At 41.7% G+C, this 12186-nt stretch overlaps 1 protein-coding gene across 1 annotated transcript in view; it reads left to right on the top strand.

Annotated features, from left to right (window-relative positions):
- LOC134357404 (fibrillin-2) overlaps positions 1 to 12186 on the top strand; it is a 347942-nt gene that overhangs the window by 17768 nt on the left and 317988 nt on the right. The window contains exon 5 of the mRNA XM_063068953.1: positions 4421 to 4516. Coding sequence (XP_062925023.1) covers positions 4421 to 4516 — 96 coding nt within the window. The remainder of the gene's footprint in view (positions 1 to 4420; positions 4517 to 12186) is intronic.

Here is a 12186-nt window from a genome sequence, read left to right on the forward strand (position 1 = left end):
TACGATTGCCTACACAGATCTCCATAGCGAAAATCTCACGCAAGCGCACTTGGCAGAAAATCTCACGCAAGCGCTGTTGGCATAAACAGGCGCTCCAGTAACCTTTAAACTATGAAGCTGCCAAATCTACCAAATAATACGTAAAAATACACAGCCTATATAAAGTAGAAATAATGTATGTACAATGTAGTATCACTTACCGGAATTGGGAAAACAGTGCCGAGCACACTGATGACGGTGTTTTAGACTGAGTCATCGCAAGCTGGGTGGTGCAGTGGCCCCCACCCTCCGGGCCGCCGACTCGGTACATTGCCGCGAAAAACGCGGCGGTAGCTGGGAGGCACACAGCACATTGTTAAGAAAAAAAGCCGAAATGAACATGCTAATTAATTAAGTGCTGCCCGGCACGTAAATGTTGGCGCACATCTGGGCCGACAATTACGTGCTAGGCGGCACCTAATTAATTAGCATGTTTATTTCGGCTTTTTTCTTAAAGATGTGCTGTGTGCTTCCTGGCTACTGCTGCGTTCTTCGCGAATCGGTACAGTATCTGTCCGGCGCCCGGGTGTTAGGGTCGTGGGACACGGGGGGTGTCATCTCATCGTCGATCAGGGCAGGAAGCTCATCGTCTCCTATGACTGTCCGCCTCGATGTCAAAGGTCGAGGTCCGTCGTCTGCTGTGGCTGATGTGGAAGGCTTGCTTGACTGCTGAGCCTCGCGCATTTTTCTATCATACAGTTGTTTGTAAGCACTCAAGCCATCCTGCAAATATCCCCTAAACCTACGTACCCTTTCAAAATTAAAGTCATACTTTATCATTGCAGCGAAAATCTCATGCAGTTGCTTCACATTCAGTTCCTAGACGACTTCACCTTCGGTCTGTTTGCTACTGCATTCGTTTTCGATTGTTATCCTTTCCTCTTCCAATTGCATCAGCTCTTCATCTATCAGTTCTTGGTCGTGGGATGCCGAAACCTCTTCAACATCATCTTCGTCAACTTCCACAAGCCAAACTCACTTTGTCCTTGCTTCATTCACTACGATCGAAATGCTTAATTATGTCTAGTTCTACGCTACGTGTAAAACCCTTACTCTTTCAGGCTTTTCCGACACCTTAGAACTCATCTTGCTAACGGCTGCTCAATGCAACGTGCTTAAGCAATGCCGTTCCAAATCCGAGGGAGAGCGGTTGCTCGGGGCGCGCTCTGCCTTTTATAGTGCGCTGATTTTTTATCGCGCGCTGCCTTTCTTCATAACAGTGAAAACACCTTCTGAAAGCGAGAACAGGGTACTAATGTAGGTCTTTCGTAACAGTGAGGTTTCGTAAAGTGAACATTTGAAAAGCGGGGGACACCTGTACCTGTTCCTCCAACTTTTGATTCATCCACAAACTTGCCCACAAAGCCATCAGTTCTTTCATTTCAGTTATCATCATTACGTGCCATGTTGTTTGACGTGGGCAATCAAGGTCTTCCATCTGTCTTTATTCTGAGAAGTTCTAAGAAGTTCTGCAAACCTTTTGCCTGTCCATCCTTTGATGTAGCTCATGAATATTGTGGGTTGTTGACTGCGACTTTTTCTTCTATCAGTTTTTCACAACACTGCAAGATGTTCGAGCTTCTCTTTCCTCAGTACGCATCCCAGAAATTCCGGATGCCACTTCCTGATTGATAATATCTGCTCGCTTATTACAGCTTTTTTTCAACACTTTTTCATTTGCTGCTCTCTTTCCATGATATTTTCATCATTCTTCTCAAAAATCATATTTCTGCAGCTTTGAGTTTTCCCTCATTTTGTTTTGATATCATTCACCATTTGCTTCCATGTGTTAATATGGAATGAATGTAGCACCACAACACGTGAGTTTCGTACCCATAGAAATTATATTGTTCTTTAGTATCTTGTTCAAACATGCATTTAGCAATCCAAATCCTAATTTCAACATTATCCATGCTGTCAGATTTTATTGTGCTCCCTAAGTTACTGAACTTCCACGTCAGTTTAATTGTTTCATTATCCACTTTCAGTTCACATGTGTGTCTCTTCTTTGTGACAACCATATATTCAGTCTTCTTGCACAAGTTTATTAACATAGTGGACCCAACACTAACCCCTACAGAATGCCTCTAGTCACCGGCAGCCAACCAGAAAAGGTCCACTTTGTCCCACGTTTTGCCTTCTGCCAGTCAACCAATCTTCTGTCCATTCTTGTATCTTTCCTGTAATACGATGGGCCCTTAACTTGTTTAGCAGCCTTATGTGTGGAACCTTGTCAAAGGCCATCTGAAAATCCAAGTAAGCAACATAACAACATCTATAGACTCTCCTTTGTCTATCTTACTTGTTGTGTCTTCAAAGAATTCCAACAGATTTGTCAGGCATGATTTCCCCTTAAGGAAACCATGCTGACTTTGGCCCATTTTATTGTGTACCTCCAGTACCCCAGAACTTTTACCCTTAATGATGGACTCTTAAATCTTACTAATTACTGAATCAGGCCAACTGGCCTGTAATTTCCTGTATTTTTCCTCCCTTAAAGAGTGGAATGACATTTGCAATTGTCTAGTCCTCAGGAACCATCTAGTGATTCTTGAAAGATCTCTAGTAATTCCTCTGCAATCTCTTCAGTTACCTCTTCTACAACCCTGGGGTATAGTCCATCTGGTCCAGATGACTTATCTATGCTCAGACCTTTCTGCTTCCTAAGCACCTTCTCCTTAGTAATAGTGAGACCACTCACTTCTGCCCTCTGACAAAGGCAAATATCTGTCATGCTGCTAGTGTCTTCAACAGTGAAGACTGGCGCAAAGTGCTTAAATTGTCCGCCATTTCTTTGTTCCACATTACTACCTCTGTAGAAAATTTCTAGATGACACCAAGATTGGGGATGTAGTGGACAGGAAGGAAGGCTATCAAAGCTTGCAGCTTGGACCAGCTGGAAAAATGAGCTGAAAGATGGCAGATGGAATTTAATGTAGACAAGTGTTAGGTGTTGCACTTTGGGAGGATAAACCAAGGTTGGACTTGCACAGTGAATGGTAGGGCACTTAGGAATGTGGTAGAACAGACAAATCTTGGAATACAGATCCATAATTCCTTAAAAGTTGTGTCACAGGTAGATAGGGTCATAAAGAGAGCTCTTGACACACTGGCCTTCATAAATCAAAGTATTGAGATGCATGGTGAAGTTGTATAAGTTGTTGGTGAAGCCTAATTTGGAGCATTGGGTGCAGTTCTGGTCACCAACCTACAGGGAAAATGTGAATAATAATGAAACAGCACTGAGGAAAATTTACAAGGATGTTGCTGGGTCTTGAGGATTTAAGTTATAGGTAAGGTTGAATAGGGTAGAACTTTATTCTGTAAGAGTGTAAGAGAGTGAGGAAGAGGTATACAAAGGCATGAAGCGTATAGATAGGGTATATGCAAGCAGACTTTTTCCTCTGAAGTTGTGTGAGACTAGAGGTAGATTTCATGGAATAAGGGTGAAAGGTGAATTGTTTAAGGGGAACATGATAGGGAGCTGCCACCCTCAGGGTGGTGAGAGTGTGGAATGAGCTGCCAGCAGAAATAGTGAATGTGGGTTTAATTTCAACATTTAAGAGAAATCTGAATAAAAACATGGACAGGAGGGGTATTGTCTAGGTACAGGTTGATGGGACTAGGTAGAATAGTTTTGCATGGACTAGATGGGCCAAAGGGCCAGTTTCTGTGCTGTAGTCCTCTATGACTCTAGCAATATAGATCAAATTCCACTATTTCTCTCATGTACTTCTGTACTTCTCCTTCATTCCTGTAGATTTTCCTCCAGACAGGAGAGCTGTTGAATAGACTGTGGATTTATCTTTATTTCCAATGAAATTCTGTTTGTGCTGCTTGGAAATGTGTTTCTGAGGAACTTGGATATGGGAGTCAGATATTTATTTAAGAAATATTTCAAGAGATATGTGAAGGAGGCTGGTGGAAGTTGCTGATAAAGTTTACTTTGCTACTTTCATAGAAACTTTAAAATATTGTCACCAGTGCTGAGATTTTGTATTGCTTTTTGCATTTTTAAATTGGATTTCAACTCACCTACCCTGTTGATTTTCCCCAAAGTTACATGGCAATCCTTTGTTAGGCATGACAATTGTTTGTTGTAGATCTATCCAAGTGGAAATTAATTAACTCTTGATTTTTACACATTGCACAGTGTGGTTATTCAAAAAAAATGCATTCTGAGTTAATTAACTTTTGTATGACAGTTTCATGAAGAGCTTTCAGTGCAGGTGGACATCTGCCAAAGCCATTGAGTGTTTCCGCAAATATTCCCTCGTGGTACTTAGTATTTCATTTGAGTACATTTCACTATTCTTCTCTAACTCTTGGGAATCTGAATGTGTTGACAGTTGTAAAACTTTACAATTTCTCCATGTTACAGCTGTCTGTGAAAATGGTTGCCAGAATGGTGGTCGCTGTATTGGACCTAATCGTTGTGCCTGCGTGTATGGATTTACTGGTCCCCAGTGTGAGAGAGGTAAGAACGAGTCTTCTTTGATTTCTGCAGATAGATTCAATAAATGTAGGAGGAGGAGTTGAAAGGTGTACTGAGTTTCTGATAACGCAAAGATGAGGAAAAAAAATTAAAGACATTTGCCATGGAAGTTACCAAAGCATATTGTGCTGCTTGTTATAGTGCCTTGTAATGATTAACTACTGGCCGGCTTATGATGCCACTGTATATACTGAATGTATGAAAACAGATAGCAAGCTCTTCGTCTAGCATTATTTCTTTGATTGCAAATTAAAAGGAAGCATTATAGTTGGTATTAAAATGAAGCTATTTTATGACAAGTTCTTTTCAGAAGAAACCAAAGTCAGCGTTTGAATAACCAAGGCATTTGGCATTTAAACCAAAATGCCAAATATCTTTTCAGCTTGGTTTCTGTCAAAATGATATTTTTGAATTGTTTTTTTTTGCAAAAGTGTCTAGGTCCAGTATCAACTAGATATAGTTCTAATTAAATTCCCAAGATTCTCCCTAAACTGTAGGGTGAACTTCAAGTTGTCTGTCAGATGAGACAGACAGAGCTGCAGAAAGCTAATATTGACTTTGTCTGGTATCATAAAAAATCAGTAGACAAATTCCTGGGAGGTTGGAGGGTGATCTACCTAAACTACATAAAAACTTAACTTCAGTAACAAAAAACAAGTGAGTAACTGGAGTAATATTGAGCACTGTTGCTAGTGAAGAAGGTTGCTTCACATTCTCTCGTACTCGGGTTAGGGCAGTCTAGCTCCAACATTAAGTTCCATCCATTTCCTGGGAGAATGTTCACTAGCTTGCTGGTGTGCTGGACAGAGTCTCTGGAACCTCAGTATGCCTGCCCCCAAACTTGCCATTTTTTCCCCCCTTTTTCTGACAGTTGCTGAGCTCTGATGCAGGATGGTGCATGCTGTGCACCATCTCTGCCTCGTGCTGTCTCTCTGACATTTCTCTCTTCTTTTCTCTGGCCAAATAACTTAAAGTTGGCATTTTCAAAATAAGTTGCGATACAGGCAGGGACTTGTAAATTGTTATTATTAATTTTAGTGATTTTTTTCATTTCAGAAATTTGACATCTGAATTAATATGTGAATATTTGATAGTTAAGTGTCATATGTAATTGCTACAGAGGACATGGCTCTCCATCAGGAGGAGCATATATTTGGAAAATAGTCACTTCTAAAGGATTACAGTAAAATATATTGTCATTGGAGCCTTGCACAACCTAATCGATTCCTCAACTTGCTCACATTGAGTGTGAGGTTGTTACTGCAATACCACTCAATCAACGATCTCTCTCTTTCCTGTACACCAGCTCACCACCATCTGCTATTTTACCAAAAATAATAGTGTCATAGGCAGATTTATAGAATGACATTCGAGCAGTCGTGAGTGTAGGGAGAGTTAGAACAATGGTTTAAGCACGCATCCTGAATGTGTGCCTGTGTTGATTGTGTGCAAGGAGCAGATGTCATTACTGATCTGCATTGGCTGTGGTCTCCTGATAAGGAAGTTGAGTATCTATTTACAGGAGGTGGTACAGAGGCCCAGGTTTTAAAGCCTGATGATTAGAACTGAGGGGATGAGGGTGTTAAGTACCAAGCTGTAATCGATTAAACAGCAGCCTGATATATATTTTCCATTTGTATAGGTGCTCCAAAGCAGAGCAGAGAGCCAGTGAGATTGCACCTGCTACATGTGTGTTGTGACTCTAGACAATTTGCAGCAAGGGCAATTTTTTTCTAAGATAGGAGTAATTTATAGCCATAGCCAACCTCCTGATGCACTTCATTGCCTCATGTCACCGTAATGCTTACTGAGGCAGCTCACCCTACTTTTCTTGGGCACAGTATATTTGCTGCTCTTTTTGAAGCAGTGGGAACTTTAGACCTCAGCAATGACAGGTTGCAGATGTCCTTAAACTTTCCAGCAGTTGGTCAACACAGGTTTTCAGTATTTGGCCAGGTACACCCTTGGGCCTAATGCCTTGCGTAGGTTCACCCTCTTGATGGATGTATTGACGTTGGCCTGTGATACAGAGATCAAAGCATCACTTAGTGCTGTGAGGATTTGCACAGGTGAAGTGTTATTCTCCCTTTCAAAGCATGCATGAAAAAACACTGAGCTCATCAGGGAGTGAAAATCACTGCTATTTGCTTCTGCCTTGTAGGAAATACTAGCATGCAAACCGTTTCACGGTTATTGTGTGTCAGATTGTGTCTGGAGCTTGACGCAGATTTGCCTTTTCACTCCCTTGATGGTCTTCCGTAAGTCGCACCTACAGCACTAGGAAATATGCCTGTGGAGTAGAGGAGAAATCTGTGGACTGCTCTAAAGCTTTCCTTCCCATGACAGTCCTAAAGGGAATGGAATATAGCTGGCTTAAAACAAAATAAGTATCCACATGGAGGCACAGCGTCCTGTACTTCTGCATCTAAAATAATGAGTTTCTTTTGGGATGGGTGGAAAACTTGCTCATGGCCCTTCCATAAATGGCTTGGAATATGGCATATCCAGGTTCCGTACCTACATATCACCTACACATTTGGCCCTTATCAACCTATGTGAGGAGGATTGTATCACTTGACCCAGTGACTTCTGGGGTCTGTATATTTCACAACATTTGCTGCAAGACTTACAGTAGGTCTGAGCTGGTTAAATCCATAAGGTAAATTAGTTGGCACCTGCACAAGAATTTGCAAGTTTATATTAAAATCTAATCTAAATAAGATGAAATGTTCTGGAATCAGCCCACAGACCAAACTAGCTGACACCAGGCACCGGGTGTCCCAACCTCTTGCCTTTCCTGGTTGTGGATGGCTGAATGAATAGCAGCACAGAGAATGGGGTCCAAACAGCAAGTAGGGTTTGGGTATCAAATCACAATTCCCCCACCTCTGGCTGTCAAAGCATTGTAAGCATTTTAAAATGTTTAAATGCCCTCTTCTGTACTCCCTTTTCACCTATAACTGCGTTCCTGTACATGGTTCTCACTCCATAATCAAGTTCGCAGACGACACCATGGTGGTTGGCCTGATCAAAGGGGATGACGAGACAGCCTACAGGGACAAGGTCCAGCACCTGGCTGTGTGGTGTGCCGATGACAACCTGCCCCTTAACACCCGGAAGACCAAGGAGATCATTGTGGACTTCAGGCATGCTAGGAGCCACACTCGCGTCCCCATCTACGTCAACAGAGCTATAGTGGAGCAGCGTGTATCAAGCTTCAAATTCCTTGGTGTCCACATTTCCGAGGATCTCACCTGGTCCCTGAACTCCTCCATCCTGATCAAAAAGGTGCAACAGCACCTTTATTTCCTGTGGAGCATCAAGAAAGCTCACCTCTGTCCCAGGATACTGACCGACTTTTACCGCTGTACCATTGAGAGCATACTCACCAACTGCATCTCAGTGTGGTATGGCAATTGTCCCGTATCGGACCACAAAGGACCCCAGTGTGTGGTGCAAACTGCCCAGTAGATTATCGGCACCCAATTGCCCACCATTGAGAACATCTACCATAAACATTGCCTGGGTAGGGCAAAAAGCATTATCAAGGATGCATCTCACCCTAACCATGGACTTTTTACTCTCCTCCCATCCAGTAGGTGCTACAGGAGCCTCCGCTCCCGCACCAGCAGGCACAGGAAGAGCTTCTTCCCTGAAGCTGTGACCCTGCTGAACCTCACATCACAGCGCTAAGCAGTATTGCATCCGTATCGTACTGTCTCAGTACTTTTATATTTGTGTGCTGTAGCACTTACTTTTTATTCCCAGTTATTTTGTAAATAACACTATTCTTTGCATTTCTGGTCAGATACTAACTGCATTTCATTGGCTTTGTATCTGTACTCAGCAAAATGACAATAAAGTTGAATCTAATCTAATCTAAATATCCCTGAGACTATAGAAACTATTCTATTGATGTAAATAATAAAACAAAACACTAAAACTCAAAGCAATTACAAAGTGTTTAAATTAACATAAGACAACTACTTACCTCTAGTCAAAGGTTTAGCTGGAGCCACTGTTCTTGTTCTCGTTCTTCACGGTGTAGAGTAAAGGGTCAGTAGGTGCATCGGGCTCCCCTCTCCAATTTGTCAACTTTCTGATGCCGGACTCCAGGTTGAACCCAGTGGCATAGTTGGAAGTTAACTCTATCAACCTCTCATTAGTAATCAGCACATCAGACTGACTTTTGCCTGTATGTGCAGAGAATTTAAAAATGTTTTGACTGGTTTTTGCTGTTCGCTTTGGACCGGCAATCCATCAGCATGATTCACCCCATTATTTTGTGAGCTTGGAAGGCTTGTTTCAGTTCTTTTACACCTTCTGTAGTTAAAAAAACTACTTCTATTTATTTGGCATCATTTCAGATCTCAGGATGGCCCCAAAATGTTCTGCAGCCAGATCTTACTATTGTCAGTTACTACAAGAGCAAAAGCAGCAACTTGTTTGTACGCAGGAAGGTTTTTCTGGTATCAAACGGATGACCAGATGAGCTGATCTATTTTTAGTGTGCAAATTCAGGGGCTTAGATTAAAGATTCTCCCAAAAACGTCACCTCTAACAATCCTGCCAAAGGGTTTTGGCCTGAAATGTTGACTGTATTTTTTTTTCCAAAGATGCTGCCTGGCCTGCTGAGTTCCTCCAGCATTTTGTGTGTGTGTACCTATAACAATTCTGTTTTCTTTAAATGATGAACAAAGTATTGGCCTTGGATATACGTTCAACCCCCAGTTGACTTGAGCTCAGAACTTTCTGATTTGAGTTTAGCCAGCTGGATCAATCTGATACGTGAACTCCTTGTGCTGTTAATGTACAGCTCATTGTATACATTATGTTGTGATTGCTACTAAGGATATTTTTCACAAAAAAAAGTCAAATGCTCCCTGATGATATAAATGGTGAAGGTGTGGTCTAAACACTAGATTCCACAGCTGAAGGCACATGATTGCAAGACTAACCCTAAACTAGGAATTAGAAAGTAGGTTGCCTTTGATTTGACTTTTAAAAGGAAGCATACAAGTGCTTTGATCTAGTTTCTTTCATGTTTCCTTGGTTTTTGTTTCAAAGCTAGATCCTAAACTTCAGTTTTTCACAGGAGTTGCTTGTGTCAGGAGGAAAAAGAAGAAAATAGAATGTTTTCCTAAAGCAGTAATGAGCTAGTTTGTCAATGACACCTAGAGAAAGCTGTCATTTTACTGAAGATATAATTTGGCATTATTCCTGGTGCTGCTCCTGGATTGTGAAGACAGCAGATGGCAAATTTATTGTAGTTGTTCAGAGCAGATGAAGACTACAGCAAGCAAAATGATAACAGCAGTGTGCATTACTCAAAGAAACCACATCAAAGCATATAACCTTCAGAGGGGCAAATGCTCCCTAATCCATTTGCTCATCCTTACCACACTGTGCTCCAGATGTGTCTCCAGCTGTTTTATTGCTTCTGATTTTAAACTATGGAGAAGCACAGAACCAAAGTTAAATTTCAAGTTTGCATGCATTTTGAACTTTAGAGACAAGCAAATCACTTGAGTTTTTGTCAGGTTTGTGTTTAAAAAGGGAAAGAAAACTTTTGCCCAATGCACATGGTTTGAGTCCCAGGAAATTCTGTTTTTCAATATTTCACTGGATGAAGGAGTCTTTGTGCACATACAGCTGCAGTGTTTATTTACCAAACCAAACTTAACTGATAAGCTTGAAAATGATATGTTGTCACAAAAGTAAATAAAATGTCTCTAATGCTTGGCTTCTGACTAGTATGCAAGTGGTACCTCCAGAGCATGGCTTGGAAATTCCATCATGTAGTGCTGCTTATTGCAGAGCTTTATGAGTGAAAATTAACTTCTTCCAGTATGAATTTCAACAACACACATGCCCTTACACTTCCTCCCTTACCACCATTCAGGGCCCCAAACAGTCCTTCCAGGTGAGGCAACACTTCACCTGTGAGTGATATACTGCGTCCGGTGCTCCCGATGTGGCCTTTTATATATTGGCGAGACCCGACGCAGACTGGGAGACCGCTTTGCTGAACACCTACGCTCTGTCCGCCAGAGAAAGCAGGATCTCCCAGTGGCCACACATTTTAATTCCACATCCCATTCCCATTCTGACATGTCTATCCACGGCCTCCTCTACTGTAAAGATGAAGCCACACTCAGGTTGGAGGAACAACACCTTATATTCCGTCTGGGTAGCCTCCAACCTGATGGCATGAACATCGACTTCTCTAACTTCCGCTAATGCCCCACCTCCCCCTCGTACCCCATCTGTTACTTATTTTTATACACACGTTCTTTCTCTCACTCTCCTTTTTCTCCCTCTGTCCCTCTGAATATACCCCTTGCCCATCCTCTGGGTTCCCCCCCCTTGTCTTTCTTCCCGGACCTCCTGTCCCATGATCCTCTTGTATCCCTTTTGCCAATCACCTGTCCAGCTCTCGGCTCTATCCCTCCCCCTCCTGTCTTCTCCTATCATTTTGGATCTCCCCCTCCCCCTCCAACTTTCAAATCCCTTACTCACTCTTCCTTCAGTTAGTCCTGATGAAGGGTCTCGGCCTGAAACGTCGACTGCACCTCTTCTTAGAGATGCTGCCTGGCCTGCTGCGTTCACCAGCAACTTTGATGTGTGTTGCAATACTTTTATCCATGGATTTTTGCATCACTCCAAAATTTTGACTAGGCAATTTCCTTGTGTGGCTCACATATTGCGTGGATAATGAATTGCTGATTGAAATTCAGTGATATTTTTCCAAAGTGAGCCTGTCATTATCAATTGTTAAACCAAGTAGAAATTTGTAAAACTGCCTCTGTGGAGATAGAAACAGTTGAAGTTTCACATTGAGGACTTTTGTCCTTGTGGAGTTGATTGCGGTGTTTGGATTATCATGATACTGCAAGCTGAAATCAGTGCATCGCTCTGCCGAACTTGGGATCTGGAGTTCTCGCCTTCACAAAAGCTGTGAGGTAATGATACTCCTTTCTGCAGTCCTCATGATCTAATGGGTTCCACCCTTGGAGACTAGATGTACCGTCACTTTCTGCCAGGCATGCAGGGCTGTAGCTCTAGATGGCTTCAGGCATATTCTATCCTTTCAGTTATAAAGTATCTGCTATGGATCTCCTAAACTGAAATGTCCCTTCCCTTTCTTCCATTCTGTGGATATCACCACTTGTACTAGTATTAAGTATGTGCATTTTCTTCTAAGGGCTAGAGATATGTTTTCAATGGTGCAGGGATAGAAGTGAAATACCAGTCTTAACTTCATTTTGTAATAATTATCATTAGGCTCTTCAACTGAAAGTTAAATGTTCTTGGGATACTCTTCCATTTTTGGTTTAAGGAAACTTAGTATAACCAGAAATATTAATAATTTACTGTATATTAAGAACATCCATATTTGAAAATATCTTGCATTGACAACATTATTTAATGAAGCTCTTTAAGCCTCCTATCAAATTTCAGACATAGGACTGCTATTTTACAGGTTTACAGCAGATCAGACACTTTGAGCTATTATTATCTGCTAGCAAAAATTATAAGATCTCTTTATTTTACTGGAGTTTCCTGCAAATGGGCACTTAGCAATTCAGAATCAAGTTTAATATCACTGGCATATGTCATGAAATTTGTTGTTTTGTGGCAGAAGTACAGTT

The sequence above is a fragment of the Mobula hypostoma genome, chromosome 16 (assembly GCF_963921235.1).
Source record: "Mobula hypostoma chromosome 16, sMobHyp1.1, whole genome shotgun sequence".
Taxonomy (NCBI): domain Eukaryota; kingdom Metazoa; phylum Chordata; class Chondrichthyes; order Myliobatiformes; family Myliobatidae; genus Mobula; species Mobula hypostoma.